The following is a 22254-nucleotide window of genomic DNA, read 5'->3' as shown; positions in this document are numbered from 1 at the left end:
TACGTATATATAAATATTTTTATTCCAAAACTCAATGTTTGTTAAACCACTTCGGCGTTTAATTTTTTAAGAGTATCAAAGTGCCAAGGAACAAGTTCGTTTTCTGCCTGCAATGCTTTTTCTAATTGAGTTTTCAGTTTTAAAATCGGACATTATTTGCAGTAACTGAAATTGTCAGTGTTCCTGATTCACAGATTCTATACACCAACAAGAAACTACTGGCCAAAACTACTTGTATCTGTTAGAGGTAAACATTAATTCCTTGATATGTTATTGAATTGAACTACTTGTAGATTGCAACACTTGTTGAATAAATCTTTATATTTGTTCAAGTAAAGAAGCCTTTGGTACAGAAGTCACCAGCGAGTACGACAATAAGGTAGGTAGAAATTAAAAAAAAGTATTAGAAACTGAAATTCTTAAATATAGCCCATAGGTTGATACAGCCTGTAATTGGTGAAGTAATATTCATTACTGTAAATAAGTATACCCTATTTTGAACCCAAAAGGCGTTATTCACACCTTTGTAAGGTTACCACAATGAGAACTAGTTTAAAATTAGTCACCTACAGCTCACCTAACACGTTTAGGAAATCTGTTTTAGCGCTTGTCATATCTTTAAAATGGACGTAGTGTCATGTAGGAAGCATAAAAGAATATAGCAGGTAAACATGATACCAAAGCCTCAATAACTCAAAAAAATACTGCCACGATATTCCCTAAGAGATTTGTATAGGCCTATTTAAATTCTCAAGGAAGCTTAATTTTTATGTGGTAAACTACTAATGTTTAAAAATCACAAGAGAGCAATCTTATATTTTCATTTCATGATCTCTGCAGCAGCTAGGGGGGCTACCTGACAATGTCATCTGTTAGTACAAAGCAATGTTTTTGAGGCTGTAGGTATATTTTTCGTCATCTATGGTTTCTATTTTACTGGTATCTTTAAAGTGTTCTTTTGGTTGACAAAGTAATTACAATGCCTATGTGTAGTGCTATACTCTGCCTCTACAATTACAGGTACTATAAGCAGTATGACATAGAACACATAGGTACTGTGTAAATACTGTAGTATAAGACCATCTCATCTTGAGAGACATTCTAACATATTGTAAACTGTTTGTTTATATAATGGGTACCAGTAGTTGCATGTACAGGAGTTACAGTCATCTTGCTTCTCTGTTTAAGATTGCGTAGCATTATGAACTAAACTAATTGGGGTCATATTAGGAACATGCTTTGGTTAGTTCACATTTAGGGTGAGGTTAGTTGTATATGGTCTCGGTGTGCATGGGTGTGTTGAAAATAACCAAAAGATAGTGAATGCAGTCATTTAGTGTGGTTTCTCAACAGTTTAGGAGATTTGTGTTTCAGAGAAAATGTCCATAAGATCTAAGATTCGGCAAAAGTGTAGTTACGGTTTCCCTGTGTCTTTCATTGCTCGCTGCAGCCAGTAACTGCATTGAATTGTTGGAAGTAAACATGACAGATCAACCAATTTTTGTGTTGAGATTTCTTGGCTTCGTCAACTCACAACCAAATTACCACAGTCCAACCTAACCTTGGGCTGGGGCTTCACTACAGGTCGGTCTTTCGCTATATCAGATTTTCTGTACACACTCAATATGTAATACAAAAATGGTCAGCCACCTCCCACCATGCATCGTGCAGTACACTGTAACTTCATTTTAGAAATTTCTTTTTTACTGTTAAAAAAGTTCATAAATGGTGTTACATTCTGTTGAGTATGGCTTGGGAAACCCAAAGAAATTAGCAAATGGAGCTTGTCAGAGAGAGAATATATTCTACTAAAGAGAGGTGTTTTTTAGAACTGCAATCAGTGCAACTGTCCATAGCATTTTAGAATTAACATCTAGTCTAACCATAACCCAATATAGGATAATCCCATATATTACTATTCTCCAATGCTACAACCTGTGTTATTTTGATATCTGTGACTGTCTAACTAATCTGACTAAAATTATTTGATACTTTGTGCTTTATAACAGAGTTGATCGAATCTAACCTCTCAGTATCATATGCGTACTGTCAAGTATTGTCATTGTGCTGCATCACTTGGAATTGAAAGACGTAGCTTACATGTTAAATTTTATATGTACATTTCGTGTTACATATAAACAAACATATAAAATAAGTTTTAATATATTTGTTAATACGGTGTATCTGTTACCAGTTATTGGCAATTGATTCACTGGAACACTATTATTCTTGGCCTTTCGGATGTCGTAAAGTAAGAGGCTGAGGTGCTCCATAAATATCCCCTGTAAAATACTTCATCTCAATGTGAGAAAATTCCACCCATCTGCTTTGACCAGTGATGTCACCAGTCTGGTGGAAACGACCACTGACATCTCCAATATGGTGCCTATGACGTCATTGCGTAAACACAACAACGAACACGAAAATACATTAAAAAACAACAAACACATCTTTCTCCAAAAATATAACTAAACTAATGGGACTAGCACAGGAATTTGGGTGTTTTTGGGTGGGGATAAACTAAATATAAACATATACAAACACACACAATAATCCCAAACCAAACAAAATTACGACAAAATGACAACACAAAATTCCCAAATTCCACTGCACTCACAATATCCTCAGGAATTGGTCACTTCCCTTCACCTACATAGCTCAACCGCAATTGTCAGTACCACAAAAGAAAAACCGACAACTCCAAAAATAACGATATCTCCACAACTATTGATACCACAAAACCAACAAAAATTGGAATCAAACACTTCCCTTGACATATAGAGGCCAAAAGCAGCTCACAATACCAAAACACACACTGCTATGACAAAAATTGAAATCGGACACTTCCCATGAACTGTATGGCTCAAATAAAACTGACGATACCAAAAAAATTGAAATTGAGTACGTCCTCTAAGACACAGAAATCAACCACAAGTGCCAATACCAGAATGTCAACCACCAACAAATGCAGTAGATAACACCGACCCAACAACACATAAAAACCTCACCAAACATCATAAGACGTGAACAATACACCCAAAAAAACGACTACTTACCACAAAAAAAGTTCGGTCTACGCACTAGGTCATCCAACACACACACACACACACACACACACACACACACACACACACACACCAAAAAATAAATGAAACTTGATCACACACTACAACTCAAAAACAACTGCAACAAATCAGATCCTTCGCAACATAATCATAGAACAACCACCAGCCCCCGCCCGAGCCGCAGCCCCCCACCCTCACAAAACAACTGTAACTTACCACCCTCGGCCTATACATTTTACTAATAGCCCACAAAAAAAAAATGCGAAAAATGGAATAGTTCTCAGGGGAGCTCGTCCACCAGCAATACTCATCTAAATGAGATTGAAGGTTAGAAGAGTGCTCTTCCCCCTCCCAATAACTGACTTAAATGGCCCCCCAAAACCCCTCTATTGTATTAGTGCAAGCCCCAATCTTGTAATTCTTGAATTATAAACTATGGTTGACAACTAAATGATCATAACCCCTCTGGCCCACCCCCTATAAGGAAAAAAAGCATCAGGAACTACTGTAGTCCCCTCCTCTATATACTCCTCAATTAACCCTACCAATTCCCTCTTTGTACGCTCCTCCAAAACCCTGAAAACACACTCTGAATACCCACCCCCCAGAAACAACGGCCCCCCACACCCATAAACCAACTGGAGACGTACCCCTCCCGTATTTCCTCTTCCCAGACTGTGACTCGTCAACCTCAACCACCACCCCAGGCCCACTCAACTTACCCCTGTACTTAATATATTTGGAACAAACTTCCCTACAAAATGAAAACGAGTCTAACATTCTCCTCTCACTCACACCAGTCTCACACGCACGGCTTTGGCAAAAATGTAGCATTGAGATGGCAGCAAATACATAATTAACAAGATAATGAATGATATGTAGTAAATTACAAGTTTCTTCTATAGTAGGCACTTTTAGTGTCAGGTGGTAGGGGGTTGAGTGTGTCAATGACGCTGAGGGCTGTGCCAGCGGTAGCAGAGCTACTGGTAGGTTCATTCAAGTCTGCTGACAGCCCTCAGTGGAGAAGCCTGACAAAGTTTGTCTGCCAACTTACGAAGGGGATGGCTGTGTCTTTTGCAGGGAACTCTGCCAGCAATTTTTGGGTATGGGTAAGGTAAAACTGGGTTTCATGAGCCAGGGACTGGCTAGTGTCATCAGCATACCTCTTGTACCATAAACTGTGTGTTTACATGAGGGTCTACTGTTAAGCACAGCAGTTTTTGGAAAATGAGCCCCCTGGGCTTCATTGCTTGGACCGTGAGGAAGGTACACAACTATGTAAAAGAATACTCAACCTCAAGATGTGCTACAAGCTGATAGGTGAATGGCTGTTGAGATAAGTCTGTAGCGGGCAACTCTGCGGCACCTGCTGCCCTCTCCCTCTCACAGTTCTATAAGGCTTGCTCAGGCATGTGGGGCTCTGTCTGGATCGACATTTGTTTAAATAGTGGATTGTGGGAGCCTTATGGAATGACCTCAATTCACATTTACTCTTGCCAGGGACCAGTGTACTTGCCGGTATTACCTTTACCCATCTAACAGAGAGCTAGGTTGGCCTGTCCATCGTAGTAGTTTCAGAATTATAACAACAGGGCACTAGTCTGCCATAACACCTTCATTGAGAAGGAATTGGATGGCACTGCCGTGTCCTTAAAAAGTGTTAAACGACAATGTAATGTAACACTTTTAGTCAAAACTGCAATGTCAAACCAATTATCTGAGCTTCTGGGATGCAAGACCTTATGTGGTTACTTTGTTGTGACTAAAGTGCCTAACACCCATAACACCTGTAAGGTGTGGTTACCTGCTCTGATGTAATGGAAATGGACCATGATGAAACATGCGAAGAATCGAAAAATATGGATGTCAATGAAGAGCAAAAATTTAGGAGGAGAGTTAATGGCAGACTGGAAAAACTGCAACATTTATTCTAGTGTTCAACACTTTGGAAGTAACTGAACATATTCTTGCAAGCTGTATCCATCTTGAGGTTCGACCATTTGTCCCTAACCCAGTACAATGCTTCAAACGTCAACGATTTGGTTATACCACTATGGAATATAATGGAAGGCTTTGTGTTGAAATTGTGAAGGCTCAGCTCACGAATCAAATGATTATTGTACACTTCCTCTGAAATGTATAAATTGCTCTGGGAATCGCCCAGTATGGAACAGGAAGTGTGAGGTTTATGATGACAAAAGGAAAATTCATGAACTGAAAGGTAAGAGATCCATGCCCTATGCTGAAGCTAAAAATGTTTACAAAGCTATGCAACCTCCTTTGTTTGCTACTTCTTTTGCATTGGCCCTTAAAGAAGCCCGTCACTATAGTCTGTTTAAAAGTACTTCATAGTTGACATCTGCCACCTGGTGCTGCAGTGTTGCCACATCAGATACCACTCTATTAAAGGTGATACACAAATATGGCAGATAACTTCACAAGTGCTGAAATGCTGTTCATGTAACGCTGAGTAGTTTCGGAAGCTGCTGCCAAAAGGTATGGCAGGAATGTGAGGTGCTTTGTCCACAACTGACTTTAAATGACCAATGACTGAACTGTGGCAGCCAACACATTTTGTAGCCCAGAATTTACACTCGTGTCCCAATGTAATCACAGCCTCTTGATGTGGAGTGTGTCTGAGAAAACGGCGGTCAGCAACCTGTAGCAGAACTATTAATCACACTCGCTTTGCATGATGTGATTAAAGCTGACCTGTGCAAGCAAACTCTAGACAAAAAAAAAAAAAAAAAAAAAAAAAAAAATTCCAGCACTAAAAGTGAACTGTAACACCTCACATTTGCTACATGAACTGATGCGATACTGAGTTGTGAGCAGTCCTGATTGGGACTCTCATACAGGTAAATAGGTGCCACAAGCAGATTCCACACGGATGAAGAATGATAGGAAGAAAACTAAGGCCAAATAAGAAAGCGAATATGATGATGAAAATGATGCGATAAAGATTAAAAATAAAAACATTGTATTAAAATGAATTAATTGAAAATAATATTCAGTCATTTTAATAAAGATTTAAAAATAAAAAAAAATATTGTCGCCCAACTTGATTCAAAGCCCACAACCTTCTCCATCTCAAACTGCAACTTTACCACTGTGCTACAGAATCCCTTTGCATTAAACTGTTACACTTATTTATGTTTAGAATGAGTTGCAGCTATCATTTGTTGTTGTTTTCAAAAAGTTCACTTTAAGGCTATGTCACATGATGTTTACCACTACAAGCTGATCTCTTTTTTGATGATGGTGATGGCTGAATATGTGGTGACAATAATTGAATATGTGAAGTCAAGAACTTGACAGCTTTGTATCTTGTGCTAAAGAATGCAGTAGTGTTTGGCTATTGGTATGTATGAAATGTGCATTATTTCGATGCCATTATTTTGTGTGTGTGGTCTGGATGTGTTTATGTGTGATGACGGACCCAGGATTTGAGACCCAAACACAAGAAGAAGAAAAAAAGCCAGACAAGGAATTGGAAGTGAAATGACTATTTGTTGTGGAAGTTTGTCAATGGTGAACAATTTGGGCATGACATTGAGCACTCGGATTGGAGGAAGATTCCTACAGTGTGTGAAGTGCCAACTATCAAGTAATTTTAATCAGACTATGAGTGTGATGCCTCCACACAATCCCAGACCACAGATTCAAGTAAGAGTACATGCATTTGTCAGTGTACCCATGGGGGTGAAAAGCTACACTTGAACCCAAAATCATTTGGAACCCGTCTGCAACGAATTTGGAATCTCACCCACACATCACTGCACACCATCAGAAGCCCACGAAGCCATCCCCTCTACTCATGTAGTGGGGTGGTGTTCAATCTTCCATTATCCGTGTGGAAATTGCAGTCGGCTGTGTGTGGCCAGAGACACTGCTTTGAGACTTACATATTCATTATGCTGTGCTCCATCATCTGCGCCCTGCAGCCAAAGGCAACCTCCTGTCTTGCTTTACCCAGATCTGGTTTGATGGACAGTACCCCATGATTTGGAAGGAGGCAATCTTAATTCCAATATGGATACCAGTTAAGGATTGTACTGACCTTAACATTTACTGAAGTGTAGGCCATACCAGTTGTATGGGTAAGACTCTAGAGCGCATGATCAACTGGCACCTCAAATCCCGAGGACAACTTTGCCACACTCAATGCGGTTTCAGGCACTACTGTTCAGCCCTTGACAACTTAATTCTACTGGTGATGGCGATACAGGACTACTTCTTACACTGAAACCATTTCGAAAGCATACAATACCACTTGATAATCAAACATCCTTCTCCAACTTCACCTATGGAGACTATAAGGATGTCTGCCACTTCTTATCCAAACCTTCTTCAAGGACCAGTGCTTTCGATATTTTGTTGGTGGTGCCTTGTTAGATTACTGTGTCCAGGAGAGTGGAGTCCTCCAAGGCAGTATACACAGTGTCACACTGCTTGCAATTGCTATCAGTGGCACCTCTACAGTCAGGAGCTCTGTTAAATGCTTTTTGTGTGTGGATGACTTTGTAATCTTTTGCTTATCATCTGATCTTACAATGACAACTTGGCAACTGCAACTGACCCTCAGGAGGTTGGAAGTTTGGACTAATAAAGCTAGATTTAGATTCTCACCAGAGAAGACTGTGTGTGTCAATTTCAGACATGCCTGTCTAAGTTTTAACTCACTAGAGCTCACAGTGGGGGGACAATATTTTAATTTTAAGGGCACTGTGCATTTCTTTGGTCTGTTACTTGGCTGGAAATTAACCTGTCACCCATAGCTGAAAGACCTGTAAACAAAAGGGCTTCAAATAATTGAATATTTTGAAAAGCCTCAGTGGAAAGGCAAGGGGAGCTGACAGGTACCACCCCTTGTAGTTTTATGGGGCATTTGTCTGATCACAGATTACATTAGCATGGTTTATGGATCAGCCTGGATCAGCCTGTGTTTCCTACCACAAGATGTTAGACGCTTTCCACCATGACAGCATTTAGATATTGGCTGCAACATTTCAGACCATCCAGTTCAGAGTCTGTGCGCAGAGACTGGTGAACCCCTACTCTGGATTTGGCACTGCCTCCTTGTGGCTTGAAAGGACTTGAAAATCTCAGTGTTGCCTGAGTCTTTGGTATTTAGTGCAGCAGTCCACCCCAACTGTGAGCTTTTGTTTAGGATTCAGCCCCACACAACCAAGCTGTTCGGTGTTTTCTTCCATTTTAAGTACATATGGCAGTTTTATCGTTGGTTATGTGGATGGATCCCGGCAAGAGAATGCCCTCAGTTGGTTATTTGTTTTCCCTGATAGGATTTCAAAGTGTGCATTCAGGAAGAACTTGCAATTACAGTGTGGAGTTATATGGCATTATGGCAGTGCGGGCCTGAATTCACAGGCATCACAGTACAAGATTTCTCTTCTGTTCTGAGTTCCCCTTTAACACACAGTTTCCTCCTGAGTCAGGAGGATCACCATTCTGTGAAGTTTGTGGTGCGCCACTTTCAGTTCAGCATATTTTGGCTATACATGTCATATACACTAACATCAGGGAGCCCTCAGTTTGGCTGGAGATCTGCCCCCCACCCTTGCCATCACTGACATCAATGTTACAAGGGTTTGGTAATTTTATGAACTGTCAGACCTCATCCCAAAAGTGTTGGGGAGGGGAGGCAGACTGTAAGGCTTTATAATCTACTCCGCTCGTGGGAACAGCCTTGCATGTCCCCCTCCCCCACGAGAATGGTTCATTGACCATAATGTTCAGTGCCCTGCATCCATAGTCTTCTTTCTCTCAGTAATTCTTGACAGACACCTAGAGAGTGGATCCATAATCCATTGTTATTTTGTCAAATTATCATACCTATTTCCATCTCAGTGCTATGTGTTAAGTATGAGATTTAATATTTTTCTGTTGATGTATACTTTCGTCGCTGTAGTACACTTGCTTCTTTGTAATAAAGTAAAACATTCTTTTGTATTATCACACTTCTTTTCAGTAAAAGGTGACAAATATTTTACAGTTTTAGTATTGTTTATTTCACAGTGAACTTGTTAAAACTGTTTTGAACATTGTTTGGTTATGCAATTTCTTCTTTGGCTTTCAGCATCATGTCAGAGTCAGATTTCAATGATTTACTCCACGCAGCGGAGCAACTGGCAGCTCAGGTTGATGGCACAGGAGAGCTGCCAAAAGTGGATAGGTCATTACGGCAGGTTTTGGATGCATCTACAGAATTGTGGTCCCGTGTTGCACAGAATGGAGCACAGGACATTCAGGCGTAAGTTGTTTGTCAGGTTATTGATTTTGAATCTGTTTAAGTGTTAACAAAGATATAAAAGCAAGGTAAAAATACCATTTGATCATGCATATTTATCTGATGGTATTACTTCAAATCACAGTATATGTATATTACAGCCATGTTTCTGAAAATGTAAATTTTCAACATAATAGCATTAAGCTTACTTAACCAGGTAATGAGAATATTACATGCATTCAAGAAATGTTAATTGTCACCCATACACTGTCACAGCATCCATAATCTAACATCTTTACTATGGTAGTGGCTTCGAAAATACTGTTTATGTTACTGATGTGGAGCTGGACCACACTTTGTAAATGTTTATTGTGTATGCTGCCAATAAATGGGAACTGGTGTGATGTAAAGTGTTTTCCAGTGAATTGAACAGCACTCACATAGCACATGTCCACTAATGTGTAGATTTTAAAATTAATATAAAAAACACAGGGTGATTTCAACACACACATTTCAGGTTTTAATAATTTAAAAGTCTTTCTTAAATATTTTAATAGAGGTCAAAAGAACTAAATATCTAGTAAATTTTACCAAATGGTGGACAAAGAACTCCTGTCTATCCTAGTGCAGCAAACCAATAAAGAATATGAAACGAGGGCCCAGCAAGAAACAATGAAGCTAGTAACAATTGTCCAAAGGTGGATGGTAAGAAACCCGAAACCAGGCATGGTGTGACTCACATAAATCATTGTAAGCCATACTTTTGGCTGGTTACTGTTTTAATTAGTTACTGCAATCCTTCTAGGCCACAACAACAAATCCTGAAGAGAAGCAGGGTCTAGAAATTCTGTCTTGTAATTTATTAGGTGTCTTCACTGAAATTTCTATATATCTATATTACAGTTTTTTGACTCTTGAAATGTCCTATCTTTCTGAGATCTCTGTTCTTCTTTCACTTTCCTAATAGCAGTTTGCTGTTCATACAAAGTGTTGTACTCAATCTGTTTTGTTTTCAGACACTTACTGTTGGGTTCAAAGGGTGTGAACTTGCCTAAAATAACACAAAAGCTTGAAACTTTGAGTTCCAAAACAACAGCTGAACCAATAGAAATTGATGAAGAACCAGATATACACACATACCTTAAGAATACTTTAGAAAATGCAATTTTAACGACAATAGAGGAAAGTAACAAAGCTGTAAGTACAAAAATTAGATACTTTAACTTCTTTTGTTGGTCTGTTGATTCCAGTGTGTTGGCAGAAAAGATTGTTTATCTTAAAAGAACAAGCCTGTCCTTGTTTTCCATTGTTTTGTGTTATTTTGTGATCAGTGAAACGTTCCTTTCACCTATTTCTCCCTCCCTCCTTCCCTCCACCTCTTTCTCCCTCCCTCCCTCCCTCCCTCCCTCCCTCCCTCCCTCCACATACCACCCATCTCCCTGTTCCACACTTCCCAGTTCCTTGTCGTCTTCCCACTTCCTTGCCCTTATCCCTGTTTATGGGCCCGTTCTAGATGAGGGCAGCCTCAAAAATATCATCATACAACTTACTTACCTATTTTTTTTTTATTTTAATGCACAAAAAATGTGTTATTTGTCTTCTCAACCACATTCCCTTAGGATAGAGCAATTGGCAGCCTCATATGGAGAAAATAAATCTCTCTCCTGAATGTGGGACTGGTCATGCAATTCAGCACTGCTACAGTTCATTGTCCAACTGATTGTTCTTCAATGCAGATCCCTCAATACGCTCTCCTACCATGACTGCCATTGCCCATTGGAAAAGACAAATGATATGCACTGAAGTGAACACTTCTCAACCTGGATACAGTTTTCAAGTCAATCAGTGCCATTGTAACATTAAATGGCTGTGTTATCATCGAGCACTGTGGCGCATTGGTTAGCGCACTCGGGAGGACGACTGTTCAAACCTGCGTCCGGCCATCCTAATTTAGGTTTTCTGTGATTTCCTGAATCGCTTCAGGCAAATGCCGGGATGGTTCCTTTGGTGGTTCATAGCTAACCAATGTTATTCTTGCAGCCTGTAGAGTATTGAGGTTTAAATAAAGGATAGTAAGAAGAGGTTGTGGTGAGAGTTCTAAATTTCATGAACCATTATAAACCATTCCGCAAAATCTGCATTAAATGGAAGGCTACCACCAACGTGATTAGATGGAAGATGCCCTGCTACAGCATAATGAGTAACAGTTTTCTCCAAACATCATGTTGCTGTACCTTACAGTGGAAGAGAAATAAATCTTTGTCATCCTCTTCAACTTAATTAGGATATGGGACACATTCCTAATTTATTAAGATGGTTGGTCCTGCATCCCTTCTGAAACTTGAAGGATGTTATTACTTGCCATAGCAGTGTCCTTATTAGCTGAATAGGAAGGACCTTGGAGTGAATGGCAAATCACCACTTTGTCTGGGTACTCAAATCCGGACTAATCTGTAGTCACATCCAGTATGGATTCATCTGATGTCACACCACCATTGATAATGTGACCCTGCTGGAGGTGGCTATGGAACAGGCTTTTGTTACTATTGAGATCAGGAAACCTGTACAGTCATCTCTATTCATGGCCAATGAAGAAATTTTTGTTCCTCTTCTACCCTACAACAGCAAGCAGAAATTGCAAGTGATCATCAAGAGATTGGAGGAAGGGATGTACCATATCAGTTTCAGGCTTCCACCAGTCAAGGATTTGTCTTCAAAGGCCTTGGCAGCTGCTATTGGACACCTCCAGTTTTATTAAGTCTTTGTGCAATACAGTTTCATTACGAGTTGCAAGGGCATCAGCAAAATCTACACATCAAAATGCCACCGATAGTGTCCATCATTTCGGCATTAGGCTGGATACAGTCTGCACTACCAGCACGAGTCCCATTGCCAGATTGTGCATTGAGACTGGTGGGTCATCATTGCCCATCCAGTTGCAACTCGTGTTGCATTCAGTGTGTAGTTTCTTATCTGATTCACGTTTATTTGCATTTTATAAGTTTGTTCAACTCAACATGAGAATGGCTTTTGTGAGTCTCACGAGTGCCATACAGTTATTTGGGATCTGTGCTGTGCAAGATGTAATGGCATCAGATGTGGAACAAGATTCTAGTCATTGCTCAGGGGTGGATGTTACTGCCACTCAGGATGCCCAAGAGTTTTTTGGGATACAAAGAGGAGACAACACTGCTTTTTCCTTAGTGTTCAGCTGTGATATTGGGTTGCACATCACATGTAATGTGTTGCATGTATCACACTCTAAGTCATCCCTGGCAATTCCTTCCCCCAGTAACTCTTTCCTCTATTGTTCTAATGATGTTATTGTGTCTTAGAATGGGTTCTACAATTTTCTCCTCATGTTTGGATGTGCCTCCAGAGAGATCTGATTTCCTATACTCATCTCAGCCCCTCTTCATGGTAACTCAATCCCTCCAGCTCCTCTTTATCATCCTTTTGTTGTTCCAAATCTCCAGAGATTCTCTTGTTTTACTGATGGCCAAGTTAACATTTCACTGTAGGCTTCTAAAAACAGCCTCCAGTGAACTGGATGGGATGCATGTATTCATAACACTGTTCTTTGTGGATTGTACCACCACTTCTGATCATGCTTCCCAAATAGGCAAATCCTCTTTTCCATTTCTCATTCTCAGAGAGTCATATTATTCTTCAGTGCTGCTTACCATGATTTTAGCCTTCCCCCTTCCTCATTCTCATACCATACTGAATTCAGAAAATCCTTTTTGGTGTGCTGGGGACCTTCTCTGGATCATTTTTCATCTCCATGTCAGCAGCAGTATTATCTGCATAACACAACTTGTCTAGCTTACACCCATTAATCTTGATTCCCTTTGCAGTTGTTTCGTGAACTTACCATCTAGCCTCCTGGATGTAAGTGTTGAATATAAAAGGAGAGAGAGCACATACTTGTCTCACACCTTTTCTAATTTTTGCTTCTTGTTCCTTATGAAAATTACTAATCATAGCGACTTTGTTCGTTTAGAAGCTGAGTATCAGTGTCTTTGTATTTTAGAAGTGCTTCCTACAGCACCCTGAATATCTCTTGCTAGATTACATTATCACTTGCCTTTTCCAGGCCTACAAAGGTAAGTGGGTTTATTTTCATGGAGTTGCTTTCCAATAAGAGGCCTCAGTGTCAAAATTGCATCTCTTGTTGCTAATCCCCTCTTGAATCTAAACTGATCTTCACTCAGCATATCCTCCACCATCTTTTCTCCTCTCCTCAGAATTATTCTTATGACAGTTTTTTTATGCATATGGTATTAAACTTAAGGTTTGGCACCTTCCCATCTGTGGCTGCTGCCTTTTTGGGGCTTAGCCTATCCAAAAAATTTGAAGAAAACTTAAAATTAGAGTTTGTATAGAACAGTGTGATGAATACATGCATCCCATCCAGTTTAACATTTCACTGGAGGCTTCTAAAAACAGCCTCTTGTTTCCATGCAGCAGCCAGCAGGGCAGCAAGCAGTCACATATGTTACAGGGCGTGGCCGTGAGGCTTGCCTCAACTGCAAAATTGAGTGTTACTTTGTGTGCTGTTGAGTCCTGGTTTAATAAAACTTGTTTTAGTAGTAAAATTCATGAGTGCATATAATTAACTGAGTATATTATGGCTTGAGCAAAGGGAACACTTGTCTTCATTCCACGAATTAGGTAACAAACTAATTTCAAGACTTTAAAATAGATGATGGAGAAACAAAACATAACAATTCAATTTTGTTAGTATCAAAAGTATCCTTGGCTTTAAGGTTGCTCTGTGACAAATAAATTGCTTTGTTACATATGTGTTTTGTTTGATGGATCTGGGATTGGAAAAAGAATGGATGTCGGCTTTTGGAGTATGAGAGACAAAAAATTTTGACAGAAAAAAAAACAGAATTCAAGAAGGCACTTTGAGGATCAATAGTGTTTTCAGTGGTTGGGTCATGGACAAATTGAACATTTCAATTTCTGAAAGAGCCAAACTTCTAGCCATAAAACATAAAGCAATTGTGAAACAAAATAGATTTGTAACCGAGAACTTATTCATGTTGTTTGTTTCTTGGGCAAGGAAGAGGTTGTATTCAAAGGACACTGAAGATGAAATTTCCAACAACAAAGGGAATTACCTTGAACTATTGGAACTTTTGTCTAGACAAGAACAGTTTATTTGTGATCACTTGCAGAACACGTTTGGTTTCAGAGGAACACCAAGCACAATTTGAAACGAATTAATTGTACTGGTTACCAAGATAATTTATGATCCCATTAGAGAAGAATTACATTCATGTGACTTTGTTGGAGTAAAAGCGGATGAAACCCTGGATATGTCTTGTAAGTGACAAATGAGTATTATTCTCAGGTTTTGTACACAAGATGGTTCCATGGAAAGATTCATTGGCTTTCACAATACTTCTAGTGACAAAGCTGCTCAGGATTTTTCAGAAATTGTACTTTGTGCACTTCGATTGGGGAGTTTATGACAAAATAATGAGCCAAACATATGATGGAGCCTCAGTAATGGCACATAAACATGGAGGTGCCATTTCTTAAACAAAAATGTCTGTGAGCTATATTTTCACACTGTTATGCTCATAAACTTAATCTAGTGCTGTTACATTGTTCTAAAAATATCAAAGCAGTTAGGTTTTCCATTTGCAATCTTCTAGCATTCCATTCATGTCTTTTAGCAAGTCCTCGAAGAGAACACAACTCTAGAAAATAAAGGATTGAGATTGCCTCAAACATGTGATACACACCAGAATTTCAGTTCTTGATGTGTTCAGACAACATGTCTTAAATACCACAAGCTGAAAAACATTTTCCAAAATGTCACCACAGATGGAAAAGACAGGGATGCAGAGTCATTCAGCAGTGCTTCTGGCTTTCTTAGCATTCCTGAAGCATATGAAATCATAAACTGTGACCTCGTATATTGAAAGCTGTGACAACAGATTTCACAGTGAAATAAGTGGAAGTGAGCGTGACTTCCATACACTTAAGATCTCATCATGTGAGATCTTAGATAGTGTGATACTGCAAATAGAAATGTGTTTTGGAACTTAAGAATATTAAGTTTATAGATTTTGCAAAAACAGACATAATGTCTTATGGGATAACAGCAATCAGTGATTTTATAATGTTACTTAAAATCTGTCTTGATTGCAAATTTGCAATCAAGACGGATTTTAAGTAACATTGTAAGTTTATAGAGTTGCTAGATAAGAATCGTTTTGGAAAATGTCTGTCTTTCATTTTACCCTATCTTCCACCTTCCCCCAACAATCAGACTTCCCTTCTCCTCTGATCTGGTAAGTCTCCCGTGACCTGGGGTTCTGGGTGGCTTTTCGTAACTCTACACGTTTTTCCAAAACCTCAAGACTCCTTTTCCTTCATCCCTCTTCCTTCCCCTTCAGCCCTGCCAGAAGAAAGAACTACTGGCTCCGAAGGGTTGCAAACTGTAATTAATATTTTTTAAGTTTGTGTTTTCCTGCCACCACTTGGGGAGTTGATTTTTGATGTATCCAATTAAATTATATTTTCAAAAATTGATTATTTTTGTTGATAAATGATGGATTAAGTTCTCACTGCACATTTGCCTTAGAAAGAAGGGGGGAAAACACCTGGTTAAACAACTGGAAAGTGATTAGAAATTTAAAGATAACAAGATTGATAACTTTGCTACCAAGAAGACTCAGTGCATGGATGATGTAAGAAAAGCCTACCCACAATTAATCCATTAGCTTAGCCACTGTATGGCACATTCCAGGAACTCACTTGGTATATTTCTTGTGTTTTAGGTGGACCTGATCAATCTCAGCAGCATCATTTTTGTGCTGTTGCCAGCCTTCTTGATTAGTTGTGCAGGAATATCATCAGTATACATTGCTTTCTTCTCGTTTAGGTCTTTATGAGCTTACTTAAATTCTTCTTGACAATGTCATCATCTCCATTGTCATCTTCATCGCCTTCCTCTTTTCCTATTACATCCTATGACAAAGATGCTCTACTGTACAATTCCTCAGTGTATTCTTTCAGTTTCTTCACCATACAGCACTTTTTCCCCAATTTGTTTTCTGCTCTACCTGACCCCCCCCCCCTTTTTTTCCCCTTGTGGTGTTAAAAAATTTGTTTGCAATTCTGTAGGATATACCAGTTTGTAATATTTTTTGCTACCTCTCTGCACATTTCCTCAAGAAAGCTTTCTTTTGCTTTCCTGGATTCTCTATTGATTAAGTTCCTAACTTTTCTGTGTTCAGGGTTTCCTTGTTCTTCAGCTGCATTTTTGCATAGTCTTCTGTTTTCAGTAAGGTAAACGACATCTGCTGTTATCCATCTCCTCTTGTTTTTGGTTTAGTTTTCCTAACTCTTTTTTCTGTTGCTTTGTATATATCAGATTTAATTTGTTTCCATTCTTCTTTTACTCCTCTATGCTGGAAATTTTTAGCTAGGTTGCCTGTTTCATGTGCATAATGCTTTGTCAGTTCTTCAGTTTCCGATTGTTTTTTATTGGTCATTTCTTTTTCACTCTCTTTCTCTTTAGACTTATGACTCGGAGTGAACTTTTCATCATGACCAGGCTGTAGCCACTGTCTGTCTCCAGCTGGATAGCTCCTGCAGTCGTTAACTTGGTTTCTGAAACTTGATTTCACTAAATTGTAATGAACCTGGTGTCTCCTTAAATCTTCTGGGGCCTTCCAGGTGTTCTCAGCTTATGATGTTAAGGAAGTGTATTTGTAACAATTGATTTGTGCCTCAAGTGGAATTCAATTAGGTGGACTCCTCTTTGGTGGGCTCCTCTTTCACTTCTTCCCCTCTTCTGGTACATCACCCACACTCTCATTCCAGTCCCCTCAGAGAATCAGGTTTTCATCTATCTCAACGTACCGAATTCTTCATATATTTTGGTAACTATTGCATCCTCTTCTTTGGACATTGTGTCATGTGCACTTGTATTACTGAAACACCCTCTGGTTTAACTTCAAGTTTGAGTAGTATTATCCTCGAGTCGTACTGCACACTTGAAATGTGAACCAGTGTTTTTGACATCGCTTCAACTTCTCCCACTACCAGTTTGTGTTGCTTGGTTCTGGTGTGAATGACTGTATTCTCCAGACCAGAAGTTTGGTGATTGGACCCGTCTCATCTTGAGTATGTCAGTGATTTTGATTTACAGTCACTCAGTTTAAAGTTTTAGATTCCTTAGCTGGCTGCATTATTCTCACATTCCAGGTGGTTGTTTTAAAATTGGAACTGTTTTCCTTCACATTGTCTGTATTTTTTTGCAGTTCCTGCCTGTAGATCAGATTGGGAGACTAGCTGAGCTCCAAAAAATTTTACTGTAGATACTGACATGGCTTACTGCTCATGCTTGGGATATCTGTGTATCTTTGATGTAGGGGTCTCACCTTGCTTTCCATGTCCTATGCCGTTGACCATCAGTTGGTTCTTCCACCTCTGGAAATGGTTTCTCATTTCTTGGACAAAAAGATCCCATTCCAACAAAGGCTTGGTTGATGACTTATCCCAGTCATCCTTCAGTCCCTGTCTACATTATCTGACACACGAAGTGACTCCCTCCAGTACTTTAGAGAGCAACTATGCATCTAGTGCAGGTAAACAGCAGAAGAATCTGCATATTCCATCCTGTCCTCTATCTTCAGCATCGAGCGAAAGAAGTGATAATCCACTGGGTACCTGTACAATTGGTAATCCATGGCAAAGAACTGAGACATGTTATGGTTGGTAATATCATCTTCCCAGTTATGGTGTAACTTCTCCATTCAGTTGATTGGAATGTAGTCATCCAGAACTGTTGGGAAGATGGGTGCAATAGCCAAGTTCTGTAGTTACTTTTATAGACCTTCATATGTAACTTTTCCTGTCACTAGCCAGACTCTATATAGCCAGTACTGAAGTATTGTTATTAGAGAGGCAAAGTATGATTTCAAAACATATGTAGACGAAAACAAAATAAAAGGCAATACAGAATGAGCATATCAAGAAATTAAGAGTCAATTCTTGAGGAGAATTAAGCCTTAAACTAAGACACAAGACAAAGAGGGCAGCGTATTTCCAGAAGAAGAAGCAGTACACAAAGAATGAAAGAGGTATAGAGAGGAACTGCATTATGGTAAAGATTTTGATGAAAATGTTTTTAAAGAAATGGATTACATTGACAAAAATGAGCTGCTTCTACCAATGTTAGGGAAAGAATATGAAGAGAGCATTAAAGAGCTGAGAGAGCATAAATCTGCAGCATCTGCTTGCATCTTCACAAAATTATTGAAGTCACTCAGAGAAGAAGTTAGAGATGTTATTTCAGATGATAAACATCACAGACGTGAAAAGAGAAATACCAATGGTTCTGAGCAGAAACAAATGATATGCATTTTGAAGACCAGCAACGAGAAGAAATGTGAACAGCATAGAATAATCAGCCTCATATTACTCCTTCTAGCTACCGCCCCATCTCTCTTACCAGCTGCATTTGCAAGGTGGTGAAACATATGATTTATGCCTGGCTGGTATGGTGGCTAGAGTCTCGCAATTTATTGATGAATGCACAGTGTGGATTTTGAGCATGGTGCTCTGGAGTTGACCATCTAGTAACTTTCTCCACCTATGTCATGAATGGTTTTCCATGGAAATTCCAGACAGTGGGCATGTTTTTTTGATTTGGAGGAGGCCTACACCTGCTGGGGAACTGGCATCTTCCATACTCTTTACATGTGGGGCTTCCTTGGCCACCTGCCCTGTTTTCTTCAGGAAGTTTTAAAAGACAGAGTTTTCAAGGTACATGTGGGTTCTGCCTTGTCGGACACCTTTATCCAGGAAAACGGTGTGCCTCAGGGTTCCATCCTGAGCGTCTTCCTCTTTGCTATTGCCAATTAAGCCTATAATGGCCTGTCTCCCACCGGGCATTGCCGGCTCCCTTTTTGTTGACTATTTTGCCATCTATTGCAGTTCTCCACATACCTGTCTCACCGAATAGCGTCTTCAGCGATGTCTTGATTGTCTTTACTCCTGGAGCATCTACAGTGGCTTTCATTTTTCCACATAAAAAAACTGTCTGTATGAATTTCTGGCAGCACAAATGGTTTCTCCCACCATCTTTACATCTTGGGCGTGTTGCCCTTCCATTCGTTGAAACTACGAAATTACTGGGGCTCATGCTTGATAGGAAACTTTCTTCGTCCTCCCATGTGTCTTACCGCAGCCCACTGTACGCGGTTCCTCGGTGTCCTACTTGTCCTCAATGGTACTTCCTGGGGTGCTGATCGAACCACCCTCCTCCGTTTGTACCAGACCCTTGTCCGTTTGAAACTAGACTATATATGCTTTGTTTATGCGTTTGCACGTCCATCTCTCCTACACCTTCTCAACACTGTCCACCGTTGTGGCATCTGTTTAGTCATTGGTGCCTTTTACATTAGCCCGGATGAGAGTCTGTGTGCTGAAGCTGCTGAATTACCAATGCCCTACTGCCGTGACTTTCTCCTCGGCAGGTATGCATGCCATTTGTCCGCCATGCATGGCCACCCATCCTATGCCACCTTCTACAATGATTCCTTTGATCACCAGTGTGGGGTGCGTCCCTCTTCTCTGTTACCTCCTGGAGTCTGCTTTCGGCAATTGCTACAGCGGCTTAACTTCACACTACCTGCATCTTTCCTAGTGGGTGAGAACCCTTCACCACCTAGGCTTCATGAAACGCCCGGCCCATGTTAACCTTGGCCTTCATTCGCTTCCCAAGGACACTACTCCAGCCTCGCTCTGTCACCTTCAGTTTCACGGCCTTCGTATGAAACTTTGCGATAGTACCTTGTATGCATTGGTGGGTCTCAGACTGACCGGAGGGGGGTCAGATGTGCCTTCGTCATTGGCACCCATGTCTTTCGATATCGGCTTCGAGCACACTGCTCGGTATTGACAGCCAAGCTCTTTGCCCTGTATCAGGCCACGAGTACATCCGGCAACACCGCTTTTTCAGTTGTGTCCTCTGCTCCGACTCACTCAACGCCCTTCAAAGTCTATGTGCGCTGTACACCACCCATCCCTTAGTGCAGCAGGTCCAGGAAACTGTCACTTGCTCACTCTTGGTGGAGCCATTGAAATGTTTCTCTGGGTTCCTGGTCATGTTAGTCTGCCAGGAAACGAGGCTGCTGATACTGTTGCCAAGGCTGTAGTCCTCGTACCTCAGCCCGCCAGTTCCTATATTCCCTCTGATGATCTCTGTGTTGCCATCTGTCAAGAGGTGGTGTCCCTTTGGCCTTGCCAATGGTCCTCCCTTTACGGGAATAAGCTCCGGCTTATTACGGCTCTCCCAGCAGCTTGGACAACCTCCTCTTGGCCTTTCCGTTGCTATGAGGTCATTTTAACTAGGCTGCATATTGGGCACTGCCTTTTTAGCAATCGTCTTTTGATAAGTTGGGCTACCCCACCACTTTGTACATATTGTGCCCAAGTTTTAACTGTCCGCCAATTCCTGACAGAATGCCCATTTTTTAACAGTTTATGTTCCCACTTGGATTTGCTGTCTGAGTTATCAGCTGTTTTAGCAAATGACGAGTGGGCTGTCAACTGCGTTTTACTTTTTATCCACCAAAGCAATGTGGCGAAGGCCATTTAATTTTTTAGTTTTGGACCTCCCTTTCTGTATGGTGTCTTTTTTAGCCCTTTCTCCACATGCTTGTTTTTAGCTGTCTTCTCTTACGTCAGTTGAGACTGATGTATCGTCATTCTTTAACTCCTCTCTGTCTTCGTGGTCTATAGTTTCGACTTGGGCATGTATGACCCCAGTTGTTCTCTGTGCCCTAAAGCAAAACAAAACAAACAGCCTCATATTACATGTCTCAAAAATACTAACCGACATTATCCATTGTTGCGTGGAGGAGGAAGTAGAAGACTGTGACAATGTGAACAGTTTGGGATTTGAAGGAACTCTGGAGCACAAGAGGCAGTACTTAATTTACAATTAAATATAGAGCAATCCTTAAGACTCGACTCATCAATCTGGGTAGCCTTCATAAACATGAGAACATTTTGATAATATTAATTGGAACAAATTGTTCAGAGAGTTGAAGATTGCAGGAATAGACTTCAGGGACAAAAGAATAATCTTGCAGCTCTGTGAGAATCAGAACACTGTCATAGGGCACGAGGGACCACAGGCTAACCACGAGAGGTCCCTGAAACCACCTATATGAGGTATGTCTCAAAAATTCTGGAACATTTGTAATTCAGTGCCAATGGTGTGCTAGATTGAAATCCGGTTGGCATCCTGGCACGTGCCTGTGTTTGGTGTGAAACTGTTGAAAGTTTCATTGTAGTACATCTGTTAATTATTGTTCACTGCTGTACTGAATACAACGTTGTGTCACACAGTTTGTGAATTTTGAGATTGCAGAGTTAGAGGAACAATGCGTCTGCATTAAATTTTGCATCAAACTCAAGAAAATCTTTACAGAGACACACCAAATGATGAAGGAAGCCTGTGGTGGTGAGTGCTTAAGTCCTGCTTGGTGTTATGAATGGTTCACACGGTTTAAAAATGTCCCGATGGAAGCTAAAGATGACTCTCGTTGAGGATGCCCTTTGACGTCTACCAATAACACTCATATCAGTAACGTCAATGAAATTGTGTGTGCCAATCGAAGACTGACAGTCTGAGAAATTGCAGAAGAATGTAACAATTCAGTTGAATCATGTCATGCTGACAAAGCATCTTGGAATGCATAGTGTTGCCGCCAAGTTCGTCCCACTGATCATGACTCAAGACCAGAAAGACCTTCACCTCACAATACGTGAGGAGTATTTGGAGCGCGCAAATGAGAATAAGGTGCTCCATAAGAAAATCATAACTGGTGATAAGACGTTGATCTACAGTTATGATGTTGACACGAGGGTTCAGTCTTCACTATTGGTTGGGAAAGGTTCTCA

General features: G+C 40.3%; 1 protein-coding gene across 5 annotated transcripts in view; it reads left to right on the top strand.

Moving 5' to 3' along the window:
• Window positions 1-22254, top strand: part of LOC126237028 (nuclear pore complex protein Nup93-like) — a 227053-nt gene that overhangs the window by 117 nt on the left and 204682 nt on the right. Inside the window, exons 2-5 of one of the 5 annotated variants that reach the window (XM_049946779.1) lie at window positions 195-247; window positions 339-379; window positions 9163-9336; window positions 10329-10509. In XM_049946779.1, the coding sequence (XP_049802736.1) occupies window positions 9167-9336; window positions 10329-10509 (351 nt within the window). In that variant the 5' untranslated portion in view covers window positions 195-247; window positions 339-379; window positions 9163-9166. Of the gene's footprint in view, window positions 1-9; window positions 248-333; window positions 380-9162; window positions 9337-10328; window positions 10510-22254 lie in introns of those variants that run through there. The other 4 variants (XM_049946778.1, XM_049946777.1, XM_049946776.1 and 1 more) reach the window with 4 other exon arrangements.

Source organism: Schistocerca nitens, chromosome 2 (assembly GCF_023898315.1).
Source record: "Schistocerca nitens isolate TAMUIC-IGC-003100 chromosome 2, iqSchNite1.1, whole genome shotgun sequence".
In the NCBI taxonomy this organism is placed as follows: Eukaryota; Metazoa; Arthropoda; class Insecta; order Orthoptera; family Acrididae; genus Schistocerca; species Schistocerca nitens.
This window is presented reverse-complemented; position numbering and strand designations above follow the sequence as displayed.